The sequence below is a fragment of the Poromitra crassiceps genome, assembly GCF_964638095.1.
Source record: "Poromitra crassiceps genome assembly, chromosome: 20".
NCBI lineage: Eukaryota > Metazoa > Chordata > Actinopteri > Beryciformes > Melamphaidae > Poromitra > Poromitra crassiceps.
The window spans coordinates 16027825-16053516 of record NC_139637.1 but is presented as its reverse complement, the minus strand read 5'-3'; the positions used below and the strand labels follow the sequence as shown (position 1 = coordinate 16053516).

Below are 25692 nucleotides of genomic sequence, written 5' to 3'. Positions count from 1 at the left end.
TAACAGGTCGAATACTATTATTAATAATAACAACAACAACAACAACAACAACAACAATAATAATAATGATCATGATCATAATAATACTATTAATAAATGGTTGTTCAAACATACCTGGCATATTAGGTGGATGGATTTTTCCACATAAGAGAATATTATACTTTAAAATACCAGATAATCCAAATTAAATAATGACAGAGGAGCATTTGAAAGTCCGTTTTCTGTAACTGGCAACTTACTGTACATGAGACTTACTATTTGAATTAAACCGATGCGCCCGCCTTGTACACCAATCAGCTTGAAGAGTTATTAGCGAATAGGGTTTGACCCAGGTCTCATTTATAACTCTAAGCAAAAGCTTCTATTTCTGATGGAGCCTTTTCTGTATGCAAGCCTAAGCTTTCACTGGAGCCTTGGGAATCAAATGTCTCAGCACCATATATACTGTATTGAGGTAGAGCGGAACCATAAAGATCCACCAAGGACCAGAATGGATTAATTGATTGATTGATTATTATTAATTGTCAAATTAACCAAACTAAACTAAAAGTCACAAACCAGGGCAGAAACTGAGTATACATCGTACACAGTGTTCCTATGCATGGGAGCAGAGCGCTTTTCCAGACACTGCTGGTTGTAACCCAGTATGTCCAGCTAGGAAATCCGCCGCCAGAGCAGGATGCTCCGGTGTCAAACACATTGTTTGAATCACAGGTTTATGTGCGTCTTGACTCTCCAGTCCACAACAGCTCAAAAGGTCCAACTTGACTCCTCAGATGACATTACTGGCTGAACTCAACGTCCTGCACAAAATCCCCGCAAATTTATGGCCCCAGATATATATGGCAATTATTCGATTGAGACAGGTTTTGTTTATGGGGAAGAGAAGTTGACTTGATCATTTTGCTGGGAGAAGGAAGAAAGAACACACATGTGCTGGAAGGAAAAAGTGATTATTAGGCGTTTTCTCAGTAACAGGCCCTGGAGCAGGGGGATGTATAGAGTTACAGCTTATGTAATACAGTCAATTTTTCCCCCGTTTGGCTGAGTAGTTTCTGAGGTTGTAATGCTGCTATTATTATTTATTTTTTTTAAGATTTGAGATTTGAGATTTTCACGTTTGCCTCAACATAAGCCGATCATGATCTTTTCTGACATATTTTAACTTTCTGGGTTTTCCCACATGTTGTGCGTCGATTCTTCGTTGCGCTACTTTAGGAAAACATCAGGATAAGAAGAGGACGTTAAAGAAGCGCGTACACATCAGCAACTTACACAGAGAGCAATTGTCAGATAGAGTCTTTTATACCGTTTTTTTGCACACGCCAGAGGAACATCTCTATAAACATGTCGTTGACTTTGAGTTGTCATGTTGTGATGTTGAGGAGCTGAAGATCATCTTCAAACTACCAAATTGCAAATTGCTATCAATGACAGAAACCCCTTATTGAGAAAATAAAATGTTTTTCCTAGAGATCAGGATTCGTTGACCCTCAGAAACTGGTGAAACATTTGGAACAGATCTAGAGAAAAAAAAAAAGAAAAAAAAAGCTCCAAAACCTGAAACCTACCACTACACACTAATGACTGTGGTCAGTTCTAAAAACAAATTTGGATCAAGGTTGGATGTTTTGAGCAGGTATTGGCAAGTCATTCAGGTGGTGCCTAGAACAAAGCTCTGGTCTTCTCCTTTGCTATTTGACTCTTCCTAACAAGACCTCCTCCAGTAAGAAAACCACATGGCAAGACAGCAATCACAGCCCACCCGAAAGAATGCATTGACCTACCTACCAAGAAGACCTAGGCGCAGTAGACTCTCTGAAGCAGAGAGGGGGAAATGGTCCTGTAGTGAGAGGTGGTGTGTTTGCAGTGGTGGTGTTGGAGCTGGCCTGTGTTTGGAGTCGAGCAGAAGAGGACAGAGTGTCTATAATCAAGCAGAGAGGGAGAGGGAGAGGGTTAGGGAGGGGAGCTGCACATGTGGGAGAAGGCAGTAAAGAGGCAGGGCCACTCCAAACGACGGTCTCAAGTTTCTGCTGATGTCATATAAATAGTCACTCCTCTTTCAGGGAGAAAAAAGGAAAAGAGACGTCGTTACTATATGACTTTCTCACAACTTTCCGCTGATGGATTGCTAATGGGGAATTCACGGCTTGCCTTATGGCCCACTTATTAAGCAGCACACTGGGGCCTATTGAATTGTTTCCATGTGCAGACTGTCTCCTCAGTGGCGGGCAACAGTGGAAAGAAATATGGCGACGTGATCAACCCCAAGAACCTGGCCCAGTGGTGTGACTGACAACAGGCCCCCCCGTTAGAAACAAAGTGGAAAAACACCAGGGGAGAGGTAAATATATATATCAGTTAGGATAGCCTGAACTGGCCAGAGCTAGCGCTCTAAATGCTGCAGCTGAGCTAAGCGGTTGAAACAACAGATGGTGTAGGATGAGGGCATTCCCATGGCTATTTTGGTGTATGGTTTCTCTATACAGGGGGCAACTTCTACCAGCAGTCGTCCATGCTCCACTGTGGGTGCACACACGTGTGCGTGTGTGTGTGTGTGTGTGGGAGGGGGGGGGGGGGGGGGGGGGGGGGGGGTTGGGTTGGGTTGGGTAGAGCTGGGTATCGGTACTCGTTAGCTTTAAGCTATCAACCGAAATTACCCAGTACAAGTAGTATTGAAACTTCTCCAGTCAAACGATACCTGCAATTCGATTTTTTTTTTTTTTTTTTTTTAACTATTTGTATGGTTTTGCTCGCACACCAATCATCGCAAGTGTTCTTCGATTTAATTACGCGACGTGTGATTGGCTCACTATCGCACCAGTTACTGTACAACCCATACAGTCTGTGGTGGTGAAGTCGGGCACGGTGTACAGTACACCGTGTACTGTATGTGACCAGGTGGCAGTTTGGCGTTCTGAGAAGCCACCAAAATGTAAAAAAAATATATATATATATATATATATATATATATATATATATATCGAATTAAGTACTGTATTGGTATCAGTATCACTTTAAGGGTACTGGTATCATAATTGTTTAAACGATACCCAGCCCTGATCAAGTTCAAGGTACAAGTTTGACCGGGTCAAAACTGGGCAGACTGGGGATGGGCTGGAAGGGGGCGAGGCTGTGAGGCTATTCAGTAGCCTGACGGGCGCCATCGTACACTGATACTGCCTGCCTAGTCTCTCAAGCCAGACCGCCTCTTCTACAGTCTGCCAATGCACCATTAGACAGTCTGTAATTCACGCCCACAGAACATGCACAAAGGAAGTTGGAGGGAAGAAATGCTTCACGCTGGAGGAAGTTCGAACCGATGGAGGTGATTGGATGTCACCTGGATGTCCCGCCTAAAGGCGCCTAAAGGACATGCCCCTATCATCGCTCATTATTTCCCCCGAGTTTCCCTTTCTGTTTTGACCAAGTCTTCCCAGCTCTAAGTACAGCCGTTTAGTCTTCCCAGCTCTAAGTACAGCCGTTTAGGCGGAAGCATTTGAAAAATTGCGAGAGGCAACTGTCTGTTTTAAACTCTCGTAACGGGACAAGCCCCGTCTTTTATTGTCACACGAACACCACAACACATGCATGCGGCCACAACACACTCATGCTGACGGTGGCCGGTGAAAAGTGTCCTCTGCATTTAACCCATCCAGGCATGTCCTTTCCTCCGGGGGGCAGGCCAGGAGCAGTGGTCGCTTTCTCGTACAGCGCCCGGGGACCAACTTCGGATGTTGTCGTCACTGGTCGGATGACGATGACGATCTGATCTTCTGCATGTTTTTAGTGGGGGGGTTATATACGGAGGAACCCCCTGGGGGAGCACGGGGAGAACATGCAAACTCCACACAGAGAGAAAGGCCCTTACGACGAGATACCCCACCTGGGCAGTAGGCACTGAAGATATGGGGGGGAACACAACCACAGCGCCCACAGTGTCCCAGGCGAGAATCGAAGTCAGGACCTTCTGACTGTGAGGCGACAGCTCTACCACTGAGCCACCGTGCCCCCAAGAGACTAAGAGACTACTGCCAGTATAGGCCCTTTTCGCAGTGGCTATTTTGTGTTCGAAAAGGCAGGTTAAACACAGGTGCAAGCAAAGCCTTAATGAGGGTTTCCAACTTCCCTGATTGGAAATGACAGTAATATTGTAAAGTTAACGTCTTACTTTCAAATGAAAGTAACTAGTAATATGTAGTATATTACATTTTGAAAGCCACTTGCCCAACACTGCTGCTTGGTGATCAGCAAAGTATTAATTTAACTCAACTGTGAAAGTAACCGGTAACCAGCGAAGTGATACTGTATTGTGATGTGTTTACCTCTCTTAGGGCCTGGTGAAATCCCATCTGCTGCATTCTGCACAGGTGGGAGTATTGGACAAACTTTTGCTGGAGGCAGGAGATTTGCAGCCATCTGGTGGGGGAGGAAGAAACGTGTTAAGACGGTTTTCACCAGCTGCAACCCCACAGCACTTCCTTTTTCTCAGCTTCTTCTTCTGTGTTTTATGGCGGTTGGCAGCATCCTTAAATGTTGCATTACCTGAATTGTATCAGCTTCACAGTGCTAACTATTTACAGTGTCCACTTTCTCAGCTGTTCAGGGGAAAACACTGACATAGCCTACATTTCTATTTCTTATTTTTGCTATACGTTTAAATGTAAAGATAGGCCTATGCGTGCAATAACGTACTGATAGTCAGCTTACTCTGTAACATGTAGCTTTTATTAGCCTCTCAGGCTAGCTCCGGACCAGACAAAAACTCTTCCTACTACCCAGCGTGTGCACATCTTTCCGACAGGGGTGGTTGTTATGGCAACTATCAACAACAACAACACCACCAAAACAACTACTAACTACTACAAGACATAAAGACCGAAATAGGCTACATTGTTACTGTGTCTGTCGGAGACACGGCCTAACGTTAACATTTAATATGAGCCGAATATCAGCCTGCGCTCAGCTATGTATACAGGAAGTAAACCGGATATTCAGGTGGGTTGTGACGGTTGTTATTGTTGTCAAGTTAAAACCGTCTATATGCAGGAATCCTGAAGTTAAATTCAATACCTTTTAAGACCCTTTTTTTAAAGACCTTTTCAATATAGTTTAAGACATCAACGCCACTTTTGTCACATCTGCGATAGGGGTGTAAATCAAGTTTCATCACGATATGATATTATATAGATTCTTTGGACAACGATACGAGATTTGCTGACATCGCATAGTCTGCCCCGATATGATATAGATTCAACTCAGGGGTCTGCAATCGATATGAGACGGCGATAGCCTATCGTATGCTCATTTAACACAGTCAGCACAATAACTACAAAATGGAATACCTCTCAAATGGTGATTAAGACTTTTTAATACTTTTTAAGGGCCTTAATTTGCCCTAAATTGATTGATCAACGTTTAATACTTTTCAAGACCTCGCGGATAAGCAGGACGGCACAGCTCTTGTACATGAACCTGAACATTAAACTTAAAAAAAAAGTGCACTAATGGGGGATAAAAAGAAATCAAGGGGGGGGGGGGGGGGGGATTTTAAGATTGGTATAAAAGATTAGTTTCTGGGTTTAAATTAGCTGACTTTGATCAAGTCACAAAATGCTAAATGGAATCACTTTTTTCTTTATTTTTACAGTCCTGCAGTTGTCTAACAACAGAAACAGAGTATATTTATACATATGGTCTGGGAATGCTTGGCCGTTTCTTTATTTTGGACAGAAGTTGCCAGGAAGATGTCCCTAGTGCTGGGAGTCGCTGTTCCATGTTCTCCTGTTGTTTTGACGTTGAATGATTTTACTGATCTGAATTTATCCTCAAGACAGCGTGCGTTGGTTCTTGCTATGGCCTTACTGCTGCAAAGAAAATGGTAGCTCAGCGATGGAAAGCTCCTCATACTTTGCCTTTTGAGCAGTGGGCATCTTCAGTGGCTGGTATGGACATGTCAGTGGCCTGTATGCATACCGCTAAAGTAGAAAATATTATGGCATAGACGGCATTTATTGAAGCCGTGCGTGGGGACCACTGAGGTCACCACGTTTACTTTGTATTGTGCATCTGTGAATGTGGGTGGAGGGGTATGTTTGTAGGCTATGTGTATGTAGGCCTATATGATTTTGTAGGTGTGTGTGTGTGTGTGTGTTTTCTGTTCTTCTTCTATTGTGTTGTGTTGAATAATATGTAAAAAAAAAAAAAAAAAAAAGATCACAAAAAATGACAACTCCTGTGTTGTGCTATGCGTCAGAGATGACAAAAAGTTAATACTGCCAATGATGAGAACATATCCATACCTTAGGATGAAGCAGAAGTCAGCCACGTTTGTGCAAAGGGTCTCTGAAATGTTGCTAGGTTGAATCAGTCTGGTTCACAAAAACATGACATGACATGACCACACACACATGGCATTATTAATAATATAAAGTACAACAGATAAACATAATATAATATAAAACAGACGAAATGTAGGCGTAACACCTGTTCTCAGTTGTTTCATAGGAATTCTCGCCACTTCACCAAACACCTGTTTTTGGCCCCAAGGACATCTCTATAATGCAAAACTACAATACTGAAACACAGTGATGACTGGTATTAATTCTGCAATACATCAACTACCTGATAGACATACTAACATTTCCTCTGCATGGTGTCCAAAGGTTTGAGAAAATGTGAAGTTAGGTTAGCAGTGCGGGCAGATTTTTTTTTTTTTTTACACACAGTGAAGTGACGTATTCCCAGTCATGAGACTTGTTTTAGCCGGTGCATGCTGGGAATTCGAGTTCTTGGTTGCTGATTTTGTTAGCGAATGAGGTAGAGTAAAACTTAAACTCCCATAAACACCGCGGCACTCGTCCCGTGTGACGCGGAACAAGATGCAGAAATGTCAGATTTGTTACGATTGTAGCCTGATTGTAGCGGCTAACGTTTGTTATTGTTTCAGTTTATAGTGTGTACAACAGGCGCTTTCACTACAACGAAAGGCTATTTGCAGCGGAGACGTTTCAGAAGCACTGGGGACTTACAGCGGATTTGCTGATGAGGAGTGGCATTGTTGCCAGCTAACTAGTAGTGGTTCCTAGCTAACAGAACAGGGAAGCTAGGTAGCTAGCCTGCTTTCAATCAATGGGAAACCTTACTGTAAAAATTAGCTAACTCATTGCTAGCAAGCCTGTTAGCATCAGGTGCCCTGTCACAAGCCTGTCAGTCTTATCGTCAGAGAAACGACAGTGATGGAGGAGGTTGATAAGATTTTGATTCACGCTCTTAGACAGGCCGGCACGTAAGTATTCACAACTGCTTCTCATTAATTTGCTCTATGCATTACAATGAACTATATATGATTAACAATTAGTTGGCTGAAAAAGTTCGGTGGGTAACTTTGAACCTCTTTCTGTCGCTATGGAGTTAAGCATACTAGCTCAACTAGACAGCCTATCATATGACCTGACGTGTGTGTGTGTGTGTGTGTGTGTGTGTGAGAGAAGGGACAAAGTTTGATCATGTGAGTTTGGTGTAACGTTATATAGTTTTCCCACAGGCTGATGATGACAGAAGCTTATATTTACTGTCCCCCTCACAGAGAGGTGAGTGAGGACATCCAGAGTGTCAAGCAGTTCAGCAGTGAGCTGATAGTGGAGGCGGTGGTCAGATGTCTGCGGGTGATCGACCCGGGCCTGGGCGGCGCCCTGCCGGCCTCCCTCCCCCCCGGCATGTCTGCCCGCTTCAGAGTGGGCATGAGCCTGGCACAGGCCTGTCAGGTAAGACACCTTCGGTCACAATCAGCCTGGAGTGTGATCATGTTTTTGTCAAACCACCCAGCAGCAGCAGCTGGTGAGTGCTCAGGATGGTGGGCAGGACCAGTCACCAGAGTTATAATGACAACATCAGGATGGTGGGCGGGACCAGTCACCAGAGTTATAATGACAACACCAGGATGGTGGGCGGGACCAGTCACCAGAGTTATAATGACAACATCAGGATGGTGGCTGGGACCAGTCACCAGAGTTATAGTGACAACATCAGGATGGTGGGCGGGACCAGTCACCAGAGTTATAATGACAACATCAGGATGGTGGGCGGGACCAGTCACCAGAGTTATAATGACAACATCAGGATGGTGGCTGGGACCAGTCACCAGAGTTATAATGACAACACCAGGATGGTGGGCGGGACCAGTCACCAGAGTTATAATGACAACATCAGGATGGTGGGCGGGACCAGTCACCAGAGTTATAATGACAACATCAGGATGGTGGGCGGGACCAGTCACCAGAGTTATAATGACAACACCAGGATTGGGGAAGGATGCTGCTTTACAGCAGCGGGTAGTTGGTACCTGGTAGTTGTACACGCGTAACGTTCTAGCCAATTTTCAATAGAGACAGTCCGCATGTTTGGGAACGCCCATACAGGCTCTAGGAATGCCCACAATAGATGCTGGGTTAGCTGGCTCAGCCTTGCTGGGGGCGGGGTCAGGGTGGGGTAAATTCCCTCGTTCTATCCATTCAGCAAAGTTAGAATTTAGCTGATAGCCCAGCCCAGGCAGACACGATCGGGGATTTAACCACCGCGGTAAACGCACATCTGAGCAGACGTCTTGTGTTCTGCTCTAGAACCCCCAAACATGTAGTTTAGAGCCGCAGCACCGTCTTTTGGTGAGTCAGCCCATGAGAGATATCGGCAGTTTTACCCCACTCGCGCGCCAGCCGTTTAACATTTTGTGGGCGTTCCCAGACATGCCGACTGTCTCTATAGCTGTGTTGTGTTACCAACATATCAGCACATCTGTCAGTTGAGGCAATAACATATTGCTCTAATAGAAGGTATAAGAGAGTAATATTACTAGTAATTCACATTGCAAGTATAATGGATTCTTCATCCCTTGCCATGTGTGTGTTGCACTCTGGAATTATTAATATGAATAATTCCTCTATTCGATTTTGCTCCCCCTAAATCGTTTTGGTTTTCTCTCGTGGTTTCTTTCTCACCCGTCTCCTCAGAGTTTAGTTTTTTCCCCCTTGTGGTTTCAGGCAAGTAAACAAATAGCCTCCGTGTCTGTCACATGTCTTAAAAGTTGGCCCAGACAATGGGACAACTGTTCATGTGAACCATGGTTGTTGTTTAGGTTAGTGGTGGTGACAAGTGGTCAAGTGATGCTTGACGGCTCTTTGATTATATCACAAGAATCCACGGAATGACATTCCTTTGACAGAACTAGGCTGGCCTAGAGATACTAATGTATTTCACATAACTTAAAGGATAACTACCGGTAATCAACCCACTTTGTATCATTAATAATCTCGGTAATATAAGCACATGGGCAGTGATTACCTTCTCTCTCTGTTTTTCTCACGGAGATTTCCAATTCCCTCCTCTGTCAAAGCGCCCCGTTGTGACGCGTTTTACGTCACAACGCGTCACAATGGAGCTGCGGTAGTTCTGCTAGAGAGGCAGAATCTGCCCCGAGGTTTTATTTTTATTTTTTAAGTATGCGCACATCCACGGAGAATCGCATGGAGAGCCTTAAAGAGGCTTGCAGCTGGTGGGGGCGGAGTTTCCGCAGGCAGCAGCTCCTGCATTTTTCTCCGTGAGGTAAACCGAGAGAGAAGGTAAAACACTGCCCATGTGCTTACATTACCGAGATATATATCTATATATATATCAATATAATATCAATATATATATATATCAATCTCGATATATTTCCCAGCCCTAAAGTCGGGTGATGGCACCTCAAAACACTATAGCATTAACGATTACACAATCACATGCGTGTTTGTCTGCTTATATAAGGGTTAAGTTAATGAGTCTCAGTCTCTAGCTCCCTAGTAGCAGTATTAATATAGTGTCAAAATGTTGGTTTCCAGGACCTTGGCTACAAAGGAGAAATAGGCTACCAGACCTTTCTGTACAGCAACGAACTGGAGATCCGCTCTCTGCTGATGTTCCTGGTGGAGAAGCTGCCCAGAGAGAGTGCTGAGGGGTCAGACCAACCAGCAGGTACATTCACACCAGATAAGACTATCCTTCTCTGTCTACAAAGCCAAAGGGTTAGACACTTTACTAAAAATCTTCATGCAATATTCAACCTGATTTCAAACTTATTCTCCTAGTTTTTGCCATTGTGATGATTTGATTGTGTTAAAAATGTCATCGCTTCACTGTAGAGCATTCTTTCCTTTGTTCCTCCAGGTAAATCAGTGGTCCTCCAGAGAGCCATCGCTGTCGCCATCAAAGCCCAGCTAGCACTGCCCTGGCTCCCCCCCAACTGCAGACTACCGCTGCTCTGTGAAACACAGGTAAACTACCGCTGCTCTGTGAAACACAGGTAAACTACTAGCGCTGATCTGTGAAACACAGGTAAACTACCGCTGCTCTGTGAAACACAGTTAAACTACTAGCACTGCTCTGTGAAACACAGGTAAACTACAGCTGCTCTGTGAAACACAGGTAAACTACAGCTGCTCTGTGAAACACAGGTAAACTACCGCTGCTCTGTGAAACACAGGTAAACTACCGCTGCTCTGTGAAACACAGGTAAACAACCGCTGCTCTGTGAAACACAGGTAAACTACAGCTGCTCTGTGAAACACAGGTAAACTACCGCTGCTCTGTGAAACACAGGTAAACAACCGCTGCTCTGTGAAACACAGGTAAACTACCGCTGCTCTGTGAAACACAGGTAAACTACCGCTGCTCTGTGAAACACAGGTAAACAACCGCTGCTCTGTGAAACACAGGTAAACTACAGCTGCTCTGTGAAACACAGGTAAACTACCACTGCTCTGTGAAACATAGGTAAACTACCGCTGCTCTGTGAAACACAGGTAAACTACCACTGCTCTGTGAAACACAGGTAAACTACCGCTGCTCTGTGAAACACAGGTAAACTACCACTGCTCTGTGAAACACAGGTAAACTACAGCTGCTCTGTGAAACACAGGTAAACAACCGCTGCTCTGTGAAACACAGGTAAACTACAGCTGCTCTGTGAAACACAGGTAAACTACCGCTGCTCTGTGAAACACAGGTAAACTACCGCTGCTCTGTGAAACACAGGTAAACTACCACTGCTCTGTGAAACACAGGTAAACTACAGCTGCTCTGTGAAACACAGGTAAACAACCGCTGCTCTGTGAAACACAGGTAAACTACCACTGCTCTGTGAAACACAGGTAAACTACCACTGCTCTGTGAAACACAGGTAAACTACCACTGCTCTGTGAAACACAGGTTAACTCACTCAGATGCACATCAGTTACTGAAGAAATATGTGATAATATAATAATTACATGGATATGATTTGACTGTGGCCTTGGGAGGGATGATGTCAACTTGTTTATTATTATCAGTGGTTCCCAAAGTGGGGTCTGCGGTCTCCTTGAGGGGTTCCAGGGGGTCCCTAGCAAAACAGGGAATCATTTATTTTCACTGTAATTCCATTCAATGACAATTTGAGTATTTTGACTATTTTAGTATGACTCTTTTGGTCATGGGTTCCCATACACTTTCTGTAATAAAACATCTAAAAGCTAAAATCTTATCAGAGGGGGAACCCTGGGGCAAAATATTCTCAAATGGGGGTCCGTGGTCTAATTAATGTTGGTTTAGCGGTCCTTAATGTGAAAAGAAAAAAAAAGTTTGTCTCAACCACTGTCTGTATTATGATAAGCTCTCCAGAGAGAGGCCATTGTTACCTGCCCCTAAAGCCAAAGACAAAGAGTGATTTCCTTTGCAAAAAGGTTTTGGAGAAAATGGTTTGTTTGTTGATATTCTTGCCTATGGAACAAACACTTGACTTGGAATCTGATTACTCTGTTTTGTTTTGTTCCCGCCCCTTTTTTTTTGCTTTTCAGAGCCCAGGACCATTGCACAATTTCCACAGTCAGCCTCTAAGTTTACCACACAGCACTAAATGTTCAGGGAAGCAGCAGTTGAAAGGTATGCTCTTACTGCACAGACAGGGGTGTTGTCTACGTGCTACGCAGGTATACGCAGTATACACACTGCGAAATGACTCAGATTTGCGTATGCGCACTGGGAAATGCGCTATGATGCGTATCGTTTTCAATTTCCATTCATAAAATTCACCCTGTGCGCTCTGTGTGTACCCTACGTTCACACACAGCACCCAAGCCTTGCCTTTACCCACGCTTTTAAATAGGCGTCCTTTTTAGTCAATGAGGCTGTGTACACAGGGCGCCTCAACGTGAACCTTCCGTGTACCCACGCCTCGCCTGCTGCGCCGATTTTTACGTGAGTTCAAGCCGACAAGGCGCGTGAAGGCAGACTTTTTCTGTCTTTTCTGTCAAGCCAGGAAAGAAAAACGCGACAATATCCGTGGGAAATGGCAAAGTCAACTGAATTTCAAAATAAAATGGTGTTACAGCGTTGAGCAGAGAGAGAGAGAGAGAGAGATTGACGGGTGGCTATCACGTGGGGCTTTCTCCCCGTCGGCAAACAAATCTTCAGGAGACAGAATAGCGACCGAAGAAGCAAGATGAAGCTGATGGCTGAAGCTATTCTGCAAATTTGGGTAAACCCAGCCTCCACTTGACCTGCTCTCAGGCTTACCCTGCTCTCAGTCACTACAGTAGTGACTGAGAGCAGGTCACGTGGAGGCTGGGTTTACCTAGGCTATTTGTGTCCTACCTGCAACATCAATAAGCATCTGAATCAGGCTCTGTATACAGAGTCCCGCAGGGAGGATGTATTTTTGTAGTCGGAAGGCGGAAGTCCCGGACTTCCTGGATATTACGGGGGAAAGTCTTTCACTTAAATGCATAAAATAAGGTCTGTGGTTAACAAAGGTTTATGGGAGTGGTCATTTGGGTTCAGCAGGATAATCTTCACGAACGTGAATCGCTTTTATGCCTTTTGAAGCGTTTTCTAAAAATCGCATTAAAAAAAACACATTTATGTTTCAAAAGTCACAAAAGCGATTCACGTTTGTGAAGATTATCCTGCTGAACCCAAATTACCGCTCCCATAAACTTTTGTGAACCACAGACCTTACTGTATGCATTTAAGTAAAATCCCCATTCTAAAACCCCATTGAGTTTTCCCCCGTAAGAACCAGGAAGTCAGTGTGTTGATAGGAAGTAATTTTTTTTAACACTGATATATAATTTAGAAAGGATGGGTGCTGAGGACATTAGAATAAAATGTGCATGTTGGTTTTCCGTGCCTTTAATTTCAGAGGTGACTGACTACCAGAGGGACTTCCTGCCTCCCGTGACTGCCCAGCCTTCCCATCATGCCTCAGTGGCAGCGTCCATACTAGAGCAGCACATGGCTGAGCTGAGTGCCACTCAGGAGTGGGAGAACGAGTGGAAGAGCCAGGGACTCCTCTCTCGCCTCACACCACAGGTACTCCTCTCTCGCCTCACACCACAGGTACTCCTCTCTCGCCTCACACCACAGGTACTCCTCTCTCGCCTCACACCACAGGTACTCCTCTCTCGCCTCACACCACAGGTACTCCTCTCTCGCCTCACACCACAGGGACTCCTCTCTCGCCTCACACCACAGGTACTCAAAATGAAATCAAACTACAGACATCACACCAGCCACGACGCACACGACTTCAAACAAATATGGGCCAGGAGCGTCAAGTGGGGGGGGGGCAGCACTGTGATACCACATTCAGACAGACACGGTTCTGGTTCTGCCTCTGGTTCCGTTCTGGAGTCTCAGAACCTTGGTGCTTTCTGGTGAACCAGCCCACATTCACACCAGTTTAAGCGGAACCAAAGTGGGAGGACATTATTCGGTAGTCCTTCTTCAGTTTTTTTTAAGTTTATTAATTATTTGGTCTGGCGTTCGAGTGAACCCAGCCTTGGCCATCTCTTCCGCAAGTTCGGCATACAACTTGCTCTTTCTTGTACTGCTTTCTAGCTTTTCTTGAGATTCGGTAGATGCTCAAATCGCCACTAAACATTTGGTTTCCTCAGCAGACCAGTGCAAATTATTTTTCTCGATGTTGTCGCTGCCGTCATCGCCTTCCTGCTCGTTTTCACAGCCTAGAATGAGACACGCCCACTGATGATGTCACGGTTCCCAAGGAAAAATCAAGTATTTCTTGGTTCCGCTGAGAACCAACTTTTCAGGTTCCGAACCAATTATTTTTTTCGGTCCGAACGCGCCGGCCAGTTCAGATTTGGGTTCGGGACCCGGAGCCGGCACGGAGCCCTGCCGGTGTGAAAGCCCTATGAGTGAGCAGATTGAGCATAAAGAAGTGGTGGAATTCATATTCAAACTGCAAATGTATTAATAATACTTAATGATATCTATGCATTTAAAATGTGTTTATTTAATTTAAAAAAACGTTACGTAGAAACAACCGGAGTGCCTTGGTTACTTAGCCATATCTTACTTAGGTACTTAGGTTGTGTGGTTGTGGCAAGGTCCGTTACCCCTAGCCAGCATCAGAAACGACTTGTGCAAAACACAAGAAGAACTACGAATGTTATGTCAGGAGGGGAAATGTCTTTGTGGTCTAATATTGTGATACAAATAAATGTTATGTATTGGGGGGGAAACGCCTGTTTCTGTCCTAAGATGTTGCACTTTTGTGCTACAGGAGTACCGGTCCAGGAAACTAACCCGCCTGCATAAACGCATCGAGGAGCAGCTTCGTTCTGCAGCCCAGCTCGGCCCTGAAAGTGCCGCCGGTGCCCCTCGCTCCAACTCCGACCTATCAGAGCTGCTCCAGTCCTTTAGAGGCTCCGCCCCCACCGACCACATCCTAACCAAGGGCACGCACTTCACCCACACCCAGAAATTCACCTTTGCTCAGGTGAATAGCACCCTTTTAAAAAAAAATACACCCATGATCACACACAAATGTCTCTCAGCAAGAGTTGAACGTAGCATTGTGTTAGCGCCGTGTTTGTGCGTGTACTCCCAACAGACGCCAGCAGCAGTTAGCTCCTTGCCCAGCGGGCGGCAGTCAGAGGGCGATGTGCAGGTCAGCCAGCAGGAGGAGCTGGCGTCGCTGCAGCAGCAGCTCCAGCAGCTCTGCCTCGATGTCGACCAGCTAACCACAGACATGAAGCAGATGAATGTCACCAACACACAGGTGAGACACACACACACCCCTTTGCTGAGCTTAGATGCAGTGCAATGATTTCCACTTCCACAAAGTTTGACTTTGTTTCTAATGGAATGAGCATCCTTTTCCTTCAGGTTTAGATGGTTAGATGGTACCGAGTGAGAGCTCAAAGCCCCATTCAGCAGCTTTTCCAAGTTTTGCTATTGGGGAAACTGCGCCCTCTGGGTGCAATAGCATCGGTATCGATATCGCCGTTCAAAGTCAACAAAACAGCGCCAGAAAGCTCTATGTACATGTTGTGACATCGGGTACTCACCACGTGATGAAATAATAATCCATAGTTACGTGAAACGTCATTTTCGTAGAAAATCCGCACCGAGTTACTTCCTTGTTTTCCTGAACACAGCGGTTCCGCCGTACAGCGAATGCGTGGTATTCCGCACGTGCTGCCTCGGGGACACCGGCAACAAAAATGCGTAGTCCCAGGGGAGGCCTTTGGAGGGCCGTGTGTGATCAATAGAGGTGACATTCTCCCTGTTACAAGTCACTCTACCATCCTCAATGACTAAAAAGCTGTTATATTAAGGTGAAAAATTTACTGATTGGGGCTTTATAAACGTCCCTATTGTGCTTTCCACTGCATGCCAATTTATGTCTTTGCAGAACAAATAGCCAGTATAATAATTTGATAGGCTTGGTCTATGTGTGTGTACCCCCATAAAAGAATATAAAAGGAATAGGAGTTCCAGGGGTAACGAATAAAGAGCACTGTGTAGTATGTTGCCAGCAGTTGTAATGGCAAGGAATCTTTTGCCATTGCTGCAATGTCGCCCTCTGTTGGAGAAACCAACGGGGACAGACTACAGGAAGTTGTGGTGGAATTTGATCCCAGACCAGCATGGGAACAGCTCTGCACACAGAAACAACGTTTTTATGCAGCTTCAAAGTTCATTTACTTTATTATTTCAGTTTGGGAATTTTCACAGAGAAGGATTGGCCAAGCAGCATACATGTAACACTTATTCAAAAAGAGCAAAGTGAGCAGGGTTGAATGAGTGAATTCAGTCGTCCCCGCTCTGTATGTATTTTGCCTGGCTGTATCCATTCGTATTTGACTTGATGTGATATCTTGTTTAGGTGTGGGATGAGTTGAAGCAGAGAGACGTGTGGAACAATGAAAGCGAGGAGAGAATGCGGGTGAAGAAGAAAACCATTGACTTGTTGCCAGATGCTGAGAACAACTTGGCAAAGCTTCAGGTGGGACGGCTGAGAACCTCGGTTTCTCTAGGCAATTCTTCGTGTCTAGAGATCAAAAATCAATCAGAAAATGACGACGGGAGCCTTTTCTGGATGCTTATATGTGCCTGTGTGTTTGTGCTCCATCCACCAGGCTCTGGTCGAGGGCAGTGCCAAGCGAGTGGTGAACCTGGCGTCTCAGTGGGAGAAACACCGCGCGCCACTCATCGATGAGCATCGCCGACTCAAAGAACTCTGCAGCAATCAGGATGTAAGCAGTACCTACCTGCCAAAATGGATGCAAGTGTGTGTTTTTTTATGACTACAAGTATCTGATTGTGTCCACTCATTTTCCCCAGTTGGAATCATCCAGAAAGCTGTCTGAAATCAAGGATCTGCACGACAAAATCCGCCAGTCTGCAGACGAAGCCAAGAAGAAGGAAGGGCTGTACAAACAACTGGTACTAGCTTGTATTCAGATTCATCTGAGGGCATTTCTCTGCATAGCCGTATCCCGATGGCTTCCTAAAGGTGCACCTGACTCCCTGTAATTGTGGCGTGTCTCTTATCGACTAGATAACCGAGATCGAAAACCTCCCACAAGATGTCTCTCGTTCGGCATACACGCTGAGGATTCTAGAGATCGTTGGCAACATCAAGAAGCAGAAGGAGGATATTACAAAGGTATGTCGAGAATGCACATGACAAGAAGGTGGTTTTTCAGAGTCTTTCATCTTAACAATGGAGCAGTCATCCTGGAGGCAAAGCAACTTGAGTGTTCTGACAAAAGATAGGATAGTAGTAGATAGTATATGTTATGATTTTGTGTATTGTCTGTTTTTATACTGGGCCTTGTGTCTGTTAATAAAGCGATGATGATGATGATAGGCCACAGAATGCAAGACGTTGGCTGAATGAAGTTGAATTGTCTCTTGCCAGTTAATTGGCATGATTGCAAGATGAGCACACTACTATAGTTAATCTGGTCGGACTTTGTTACTGCATCTTAGTTTTTAAATGACATATCGGAACGTTGCGCTCATTGCAGAGAAGTGTGCAATCATTTTGACAAACTGGAATACTATTAAACAACTGTATCTTACACTGTTCCGATATGATCCAAAATTAGCAATTTTTTGCATTGACTTGACTACAGTAATCAACACTGCTGCTGACCCTTTCAATGTCTGGTGGAACATTGTTGCATTCTGGTGTGTGTGTAACCACTCTTGCCCACTCTTGTAGATTTTGTCGGACACCAAGGAGCTGCAGAAAGAGATCAACAGCCTGACAGGAAAACTGGACAGGACTTTTGCTGTGACTGATGAACTCGTCTTCAAGGTAGCAGACCAAGAAATGGAGTTCTCTTCTAATATGCGCTTTTCTCATGTCTCAATGACTTGCCCACGAGTGTCCCTTCCACCAACCTGTGTTAAGACTGTCCACCGCAGCCTGTAGCTAGGTGAAGACCCCTCCTGCTTTTCTCAAGGGTGATGGCCTTGTGAGCACGTGGTGAAGTCACTAACACCACTAGTTTAAATGACCAAATGAATAGTAATGAATTCTTCCACGGTTATACGAAACAGCACTATGTATCAAGTTCTATAAGTTCTATATGTGAAGGTGACCAAGCCAGGAAAAGCAGTGTTGTAATAATCATTCCCAACTCAAGTCCCAATTTTGATCATTCACGACTCCACTGAAGTACTCGACTTACTACTTAAATATTGACAGCTCAGACCTGAGCACTGAGGGACTTTAACTTTAAGGGACTCGATCACCTTAGACATCGGCTGCACATCTTTTCCGCATTAAACCTAAATTTGTATCTGATCATCGACACCAGATAAAACAAAAATCTTGTTAACAGAATCACTGATGTAACATATTGGTGAGTGTGCAGTGCCTGGGAGTGAGAACATTGCTAGTCAAGTGATACATAAAATCTGTTCAGCCTTTCAAGAGCCTTAGGCTTTGGCATAATATGCAAATTATTCCACATTTATGCATAGGTCTTTCCCAAAACACACCGGATCTTGTGTATACTTAAATGGTCTTTGTTTTCAGTATGTATCCAAGAAATTAAATATGTTTTTTCTTAATTTGTAGGATGCCAAAAAAGACGAATCCGTCCGCAAGTCATACAAGTACTTGGCTGCGTTGCATGAAGTAAGGTCAAACATAATGTCATCACGCTGTTCTTGCATTTGTTATATGGTAACTTTTTCCTGTCATACTTACCTAATTCCATTCCTTAATAGAATTGCAGTCAGTTGATTCAAACGATCGAAGACACCGGCACAATCTTGAGGGAGATCCGAGATCTAGAGGAGCAGGTATGATTTGCTATTTTTTATTTATTTCTCTACATCCTGAATTGATGGTGTGTAAAGTACAGCAGCACTTTTTCGAGCTTTATAGAGAGCCAAAGTGGAACGTCACTTCCTGCTTCAGCACTGTACCAGAGATTTTCATCCGCCATTCATTTTCCCATAGACATTTTGTAGAATGCTTATAAAAATAGTTTTACTTGTTCAAACCAAACTATCCAGATATATTTAGAAACAGGAGAGACCACATAACATTTCACTTGGACCAAAACGTAACAGAATTGCGGATTTAAAGAAAATATTTTTTCGATGTAGTTTTAGTCCGAGTTAAATGTTCTATGGTCTCTCTCCCGATTCTAAATATAGCTTAACCGTTTGGTTTGACCACGTAAAACTATTTTTACAAGCATTTTACGAAATATCTATGGGAAAATAAATGGCGGATGAAAACCTCTGGTACAGTGCTGAAGCAGGAAGTAGGCGTCACTTTGCCTCTCTATACACTCCAATCTCTGCAGTGTTCATAACCACACGCTGACACGTGAACTCTACACCCTTCCATAGATTGAGACAGAAAATGGTAATAAGACTGTGGCCAACCTGGAGAGGATTCTGGAGGACTACAAGGCTATTCGACAGGAGAACTCTGCACTGGCCACCAAGGTCCGAGAGGGCTGAGGGGGAAGATAACCCTTGTTTGCCGCCGCCTTGCCTACTGAGGTGTCTGCAGGTCAGAGCAGAAGCCTTGACCTGCAGACGGGTCCTGTACGGGCTCCAGACAGTACACTCCAGTTTGCAGACTGAACCAGTTGCTGTCCATTACCACCGCCCTCTTTTGCCATTGGAGAGCTCGTCTGCCTTTCTTTAAGGAAGACAAGCTGATTTTTTTTTTTGTACTATGGAAAATTGACTTGACATTTTTAAATGCACAACCCCACTTTGGACGAAATGACAATTTTGCTGTTGCATTTCAAACTGATTTCTTGTGCCGGGCCAAGCTTCGCGAGGGTCAATGCACTGGTTTCATCATTCCATACGCATTTACAAAAGAACATTTGACAGCAAATGATGCTCTCAGACCTTTTCTATTCCAGAATGTATAGTCGTTCATGTTGACGTATGAATTGCTTTCATATATTATAGCTTGATGATCAAATTTCAACCGGTAATTTGCAATACAGCAATCATTTCCACCATTCACTTTCAAACATTAGTGGTTCCTTCCCTGATGTTATGACTATGATTGGATATATTGAGTCAATGGCATTTGAATCTAGTCCGTTTATGTTTTATCCCACCCCATCAGCAAAGTATTGTTGCTTATACAGTATATGGTACCAGCTTCAATAAGGATGCCTTACAAATTTTGAGACCCAAATTATTGTCTTAAGCCTAATATTACCTTGACATAGTTTAACTGCTCATGGTTAAATTGACAGTATTTTGGCCCATTTACAAAGTGACCACACATTTTCCTTTTGATCGCCTCAGTACCAATATTGTGGAATTATTGGGAATCGTTATTCAATTGTATGTTTTTAGTGCACTGCAGGAGTCTTGCACTTGATTGTGAATTATTTTGATGTCCAAATCAGTGGTTTGGTCCAGACACAGATTGCATTGAATTAGGCAGAAGCGTGTGCTAGATTTGGTTTTATAATGGGATCAGTATGAAATAATTACTTTTTTTGTCGTTACTTCCTTTAAATCAAATGCTGCTTCAGGTCTTTGTCATCGGGCTCAGTATTATTTTGACCCTGGAGCCGTTTTACTTTAACCATGAGATGTTTTTGTGTAGAATAGAGAACCAAATGAATATTATATGAATGATCCCAAACGTGGGATTTACCGGCTCATTGTACAGCAACTGACCTTTGTAAAATCATTAAATGCATAAAGGTTGCCACTGCAGAAAATTAAGATGAATTGTTTTGTGTGTGTTCTTTTTTCTTTAAGACTGAACTTGTTCACAAGCTATTCTCAGCCAGCAACACAATTTTATTTTATTTATTTCACCAGGCAAGTAATTAAGAACAAATTCTTATGTACAATGGCGACCTGGTATGTGAACCATGAACTGAGGTAGCTTCTGTGAAGCCAGCCTTCAACAATAAAATCTGGTCACAAGCAATACATAAAATAGTCACTTTGAAAAAGAAGACTTCTATAGATATTTTCAGCTTAGATATTTCAATAGAAATATAAAAGTTACTGAGGAAGTTGAAGGGAATCTGGTTAATCTTTTTATAGATGCATATAAGGGCAAAGCTCACAAGAAACTAGTATCAAGAATGTACTCATATATACAGTTCTCCAGGAATCACTCTACTCTATATGTAAAGGCTAAATGGGAAAAAGAAGCAGACATAACCATAACAGAGGACGAATGGTTAAACATATGCGATATGCACTCCTCCACCTCCAGTTCTGGCCAATGGAGAGAATTTTCATGGAAGAACCTTATCAGATTTTGTATTACTCCAAGAAGAAAATATTTACATAACGATAGACTAGAATCCGGTAATTGCTGGAGACTGCAATAATTCAATGGCTGATCACTATCACATATTTTGGAAATGCCCAGCAATCCAAGATTACTGGTTAAAAATAATCTCAGACATCAAATTAATACTGGGTTTTGAAATAGATGACAGTTTTGGCACTATATACCTGGGTAATCCGGGTAATATACCAATCGAATTTAATCCCCAAGATAAATACCTCCTCAAAATACTTCTTGTAGCCAGCAAAAAAACAATAACAAGAAAATGGCTGAACCAGGACCCACCAACAAACAAGTTTTACTTGAGTAACACGCAATACTTATACATGTGTGTGTAAATAGCGTCATATATTTTTAAACTTAATGTGTTGTATTTTTCATGTCATCTAGCCACTAGACAGGGAGTGCCAGATGTCCATGCGACACATGTAGTTGCCACACGACAAACATGGTCATATACCGAAGAAATAAATATATCAAATAAAATAAATATATGTGATCCATTCAAATGTGTATTTAGTCCCATAGATTCTGATTTATGCAATTGACCCCATGAATGCACAGTTTCATAGTAAACATTTGCAATATGGTGGTGGCAGTGATGTACCATAAGTGAGAGGCCAGTTTAAAATACTAAAAGTTCAATTATATAACACATAAAAATAGGTTTTACCAACCTCTTGCATGGCACCGTAACGCCGGCGTTACGTTTCTGATTTTTTGCTGTTTATTTGTCATTTATGTGATTAATTAGGTAGTTAATTCTGAACAATGCTGTTCATGCTACATACCAAATTAACCGGCTGAATCTTGCGCATCGAACCATGTCTTCCTTTTTCAGATCAGATCAACACAGCAGAAGTTATAGCTGTCTTTGTACAAAGACAAAGACAACATTTCAGATTATTTGGCTTTTTCAAATGACTTTTTATAATGGCTTTTTGGAAATCCGCCTAGGTATCTCCCTACAAAAACCACTGCCAAATACTCATGTTTTGGTATTTTTTCATCTTCTTTGAGTTGGGATGTGGTAAGGCCTGTGGCTATGTCTCCATTGGGTTTCTAGCCATAAATACAACAACCACAGGTAACTGTTTACACTCTAAAAGTGTTTTTTATTCTAGGCGAGAATCAACCACTGTGTTTGAGCTGGTGTTACTCAGGGTCAGTAACACATAGAGTCATTCTGACACGTGGACCAGAAACTTCAAAGTCTTACCTTTCAGAAAAGGTCAGGCAGTTGTCTGTAACCCTAGCGGTTCAGCCACAGTAAGCATTTTAGTTTGGGTATGTCGTTTTCACCATTTTCTTCAGAAATAGGTGGCTTTAGAAGGGGTCACGCAATACATATACATATGTGTTCAGTGGCGTGCCTGACCAAGTTGGTGCCCTAGGCAAGATTTTTGCTGGTGCCCCCCCCTCCCCCAAAGAAAATATAATAAAAATTATATCGCAGCTAATTCCACCACTGCAGTGCAGGCTCAGAATCGCCCTTCCCCAGTGGCACTGGAAGTACTTTTAGGTAGAGGGTGCTATAAGGAAGGGATTCTCGGTGCTGCCCGCAACACAAGGCTATAGAATACTTTGAAAGTCAACATTTTATTCTGGTGACCAGGCTGGTTAGATTCCCGCTCCTTTCTGTGTGGAGTTTGCATGTTCTCCCTGTGTTCTGCTGGTTTCCTCCACAGTCAGCTGGATTAGACTCTAAATTGTCCTCTAAAGGTGTGAATGTGAGTGTGTTTATACATATTATCTGTGTTCGCCCTGTCATAGATTCACCTGTGTACCTGCCTTCCACCCAATGCATGCTGGGATAGGCTCCAGTCCCCCAAGTTCATACATGTGTTTAATATTCAGATATACTTTGCCAGAATAAAATGAGTCAGAATAAATCACTCTGTGAACAGTGAACAGTCGTGTTCTCCTCACCCAATACAACTTTTATCCAATTCAATTCAATTCAATTCAAATGGCTTTTTTGGCATCACGTCATATTGTACATAATTGCCAAAGCGTTTAGACATTGGAAAGCCAAACATTAATTAGAAAATGTAATATATCAAAACATAAAACATATCAAAAGACAAATGATCTGTTGTCAGATATAACAGCAGCAGCAAAGAACAAATCACAGCAAAGAAACATACTACAGGACAAATCAGATGGTCTGTTGTCAGATATAACAGCAACGTGTGTCAGGTGACTGTCACTCACTGTCTCTCAGTTTATGGCTCACTGCCATAAACCCAGTGCCTCTAACCAATGAAGACGTCTGCTTTGGTACGTGTCTTTGAAATGTCTCTGTGACATTTTGTATGATGAGTATCAACATTTTCTGCTGCTTGGGAGTTTTTTGAGACTGTTGTACGAGCTGCTTAGCAAGCAGTGAGGAGACGCTCCTGAAAGAGGCTACCTCCAGTGATGCTGTTTGTCCTCTCTGCTCCTTCACACTTTAGCCCAACACAATCACCACAATAACATGTCAGCATTGTATTTCTGATCATATGTACAATCTCAACGTCAAATGTCTGTCTTTTATTACTGATCAGATATTTATTTAACCAGCAACATCAACAGAAATAACAGGGAATAGTAAAGTGGTTATTTTTGGTTAATAAAATAAATCAACAAAAAATCTGCTTCACAACAATTACAAAAGTCCAAAAAGAGCAAAAGCAAAGTGACGTAAGAAATGCAATACCAAAGAACACAGCATGTTACTTAAAAATATCTGTATAAGCATTAAAAGCTGAAGGCACTTAATACGAACAAGTTTTCACAAATTCATCTGTAACCTATGATTTTTATGACTTGATAATTAACTTCAACTGAACAAATGATCTACAGTACAGGCCTTGTTGATTATATTGTACCAATCAGACTGAGTGTAAAGGTCAGGTCAATCACAGGTCAAGTTACAGTCAGTAATAAACCTCAATGCTTCATGATAGTGGTACACAGGAAGTATAAATCCTTACAACTGTGGACAAGCCTTGGTCCTTCCTGCATAGTAAAACATGCCATTTGTAAACATTAGAAACTCACACACATTTTCAGAAAGTTCAGCTTTAACAAATGATTTAAGACTCAAATAATTACAATTTCAACTTAGTAAAAAATAATGTTCTACAGAAAGAGAGAACAGGGTGAGTGATTTTTTACATTTACACTCAAAATAATGTGTGTCTATTTCAAACAATAATTGTTCTATATATTTAAGGTTGTTAGGCATCCATGGAAATTAAACATGTTCTGTAGCTAAAACTTTAGAATTATGACACTAAAACAAAAATGGTCTTTTTGCTCAACTGACTTCAGGTCTCACATTTGACCCCACAATCACCATGTTGCTAAAACTGCTTCACATGTCTAATCAGAGCCACACTACTTAACACCAAGTTACCACATTTACCACTTTCCTCAGAGGCCTATTCTCTGCTCCATCACACATTCATGAAGATCAATTTATTCAAAATAATATGTGCCTATGGTTACACACACACACACACACACACACACACACACACACACACACACACACACACACACACACACACACACACACACACACACACACACACACACACCTCATTAACATCCCATAACATCACAGAGAAGCCTCGGCTTGACAAACTTTGATATCAATGGTCTCTGCATCACCAGCCTTTCCAACATTGAAATATGGGTAGAGTTTCTCAGTGAAAGTGTTTTTGTGAGTGTAGATGTGAGTGTTGTCCTCAGAGTTGTAGAAGGACAGCTCCCCCATGTCATAGTCCAGCTGGACTCTGATCCTCTGCAGACTCTTCTTCACTGTGACGGTCTGTCTGAGCCCATTAGTGTATTTTCCTCTGCAGTGCCATAAACACCAGATTCCATCATTTGGTGAGGCAGTTGCCTTCCCCTTCCTGTCAACTGACTCTTTAGCCAAACCCACATTCCAGACAGGATGATCTCCCACCTCCACCTCCCAGCTGTGTGTCCCTGAGCTGAAGCCCTCAGAGCCCAGAACAGTGAAATACTTAGTGTGTCTCTTTGGGTTGTCAGGGAGCTGCTGCCTTGTGTCTCCATGTCTCACACTGATCAGGTCATCAGACAGAGAGAGCATGCTGTGTGCAGTGTTTGGGTCCAGAATGACAGGACTGAAGTTGACCTCCCCCTTCATCTTCTCCCAGACTCTGAAGGACAGGTTGCCCAGGTGTTTGGCCACATCTATCAGTGCTCCTGAGACCAGCTGTGGATCTGACAGTGAGCACTGAGCTCTGACTCTGGTCTGAGTGGCTTTATAACTGGTGAGGAACGGCACATTGTGTTTCTGCAGGTCTTCTTCAACAGCAGAGATGCTGTCTGAGAGAGAGGAGATCTTCTCCTGAATGATCTCCATTTCTCTGGTGATAGTCTTCCTCTTCTGCTGCTTTTCCTCCCTCAGAGCCGTCACTCTGGCCTCCTCTTCCTCTTTCAGGAACTGGTGGAGCTTGTTGAACTCTGCTCTGATCTGTGTCTCTGTGGCCTCCAGCTGTTTCTTGGAGTATTGATCCACTTCATTATATGTCTTCTCCACCTCT

At 43.2% G+C, this 25692-nt stretch overlaps 1 protein-coding gene and 1 pseudogene across 3 annotated transcripts in view; one reads left to right on the top strand and one right to left on the bottom strand.

Annotated features, from left to right (window-relative positions):
* LOC310794898 (E3 ubiquitin-protein ligase TRIM35-like) overlaps positions 1-25692 on the bottom strand; it is a 571381-nt pseudogene that overhangs the window by 423772 nt on the left and 121917 nt on the right. The gene's annotated exons all lie outside the window — the stretch shown is intronic.
* On the top strand, positions 6892-20484 carry ccdc22 (CCC complex scaffolding subunit CCDC22). Of its 2 annotated transcripts, XM_083656770.1 has the most exons (16): positions 6892-7288; positions 7589-7766; positions 9876-10008; positions 10201-10307; positions 11865-11949; positions 13208-13377; positions 14591-14806; positions 14921-15088; positions 16199-16318; positions 16452-16568; positions 16657-16758; positions 16874-16981; positions 17543-17638; positions 18407-18466; positions 18559-18633; positions 19192-20484. In XM_083656770.1, the coding sequence occupies exons 1-16, from the start codon at positions 7239-7241 to the stop codon at positions 19303-19305; spliced, it is 1899 nt and encodes a 632-aa protein (XP_083512896.1). In that variant the 5' UTR covers positions 6892-7238; the 3' UTR covers positions 19306-20484. The 2 variants fall into 2 exon arrangements, with proteins under 2 accessions (XP_083512896.1, XP_083512895.1); XM_083656769.1 differs by having other exon boundaries at positions 14591-15088.

Bases quoted from the DNA above. Each gene is read 5' to 3' on its own strand.
- ccdc22 (XM_083656769.1), top strand. From the start codon at position 7,239: ATGGAGGAGGTTGATAAGATTTTGATTCACGCTCTTAGACAGGCCGGC. The intron at 7,767-9,875 runs GTAAGACACCTT...GTTGGTTTCCAG, and splicing joins GCCTGGCACAGGCCTGTCAG to GACCTTGGCTACAAAGGAGA. The intron at 18,634-19,191 runs GTATGATTTGCT...ACCCTTCCATAG, and splicing joins TCCGAGATCTAGAGGAGCAG to ATTGAGACAGAAAATGGTAA.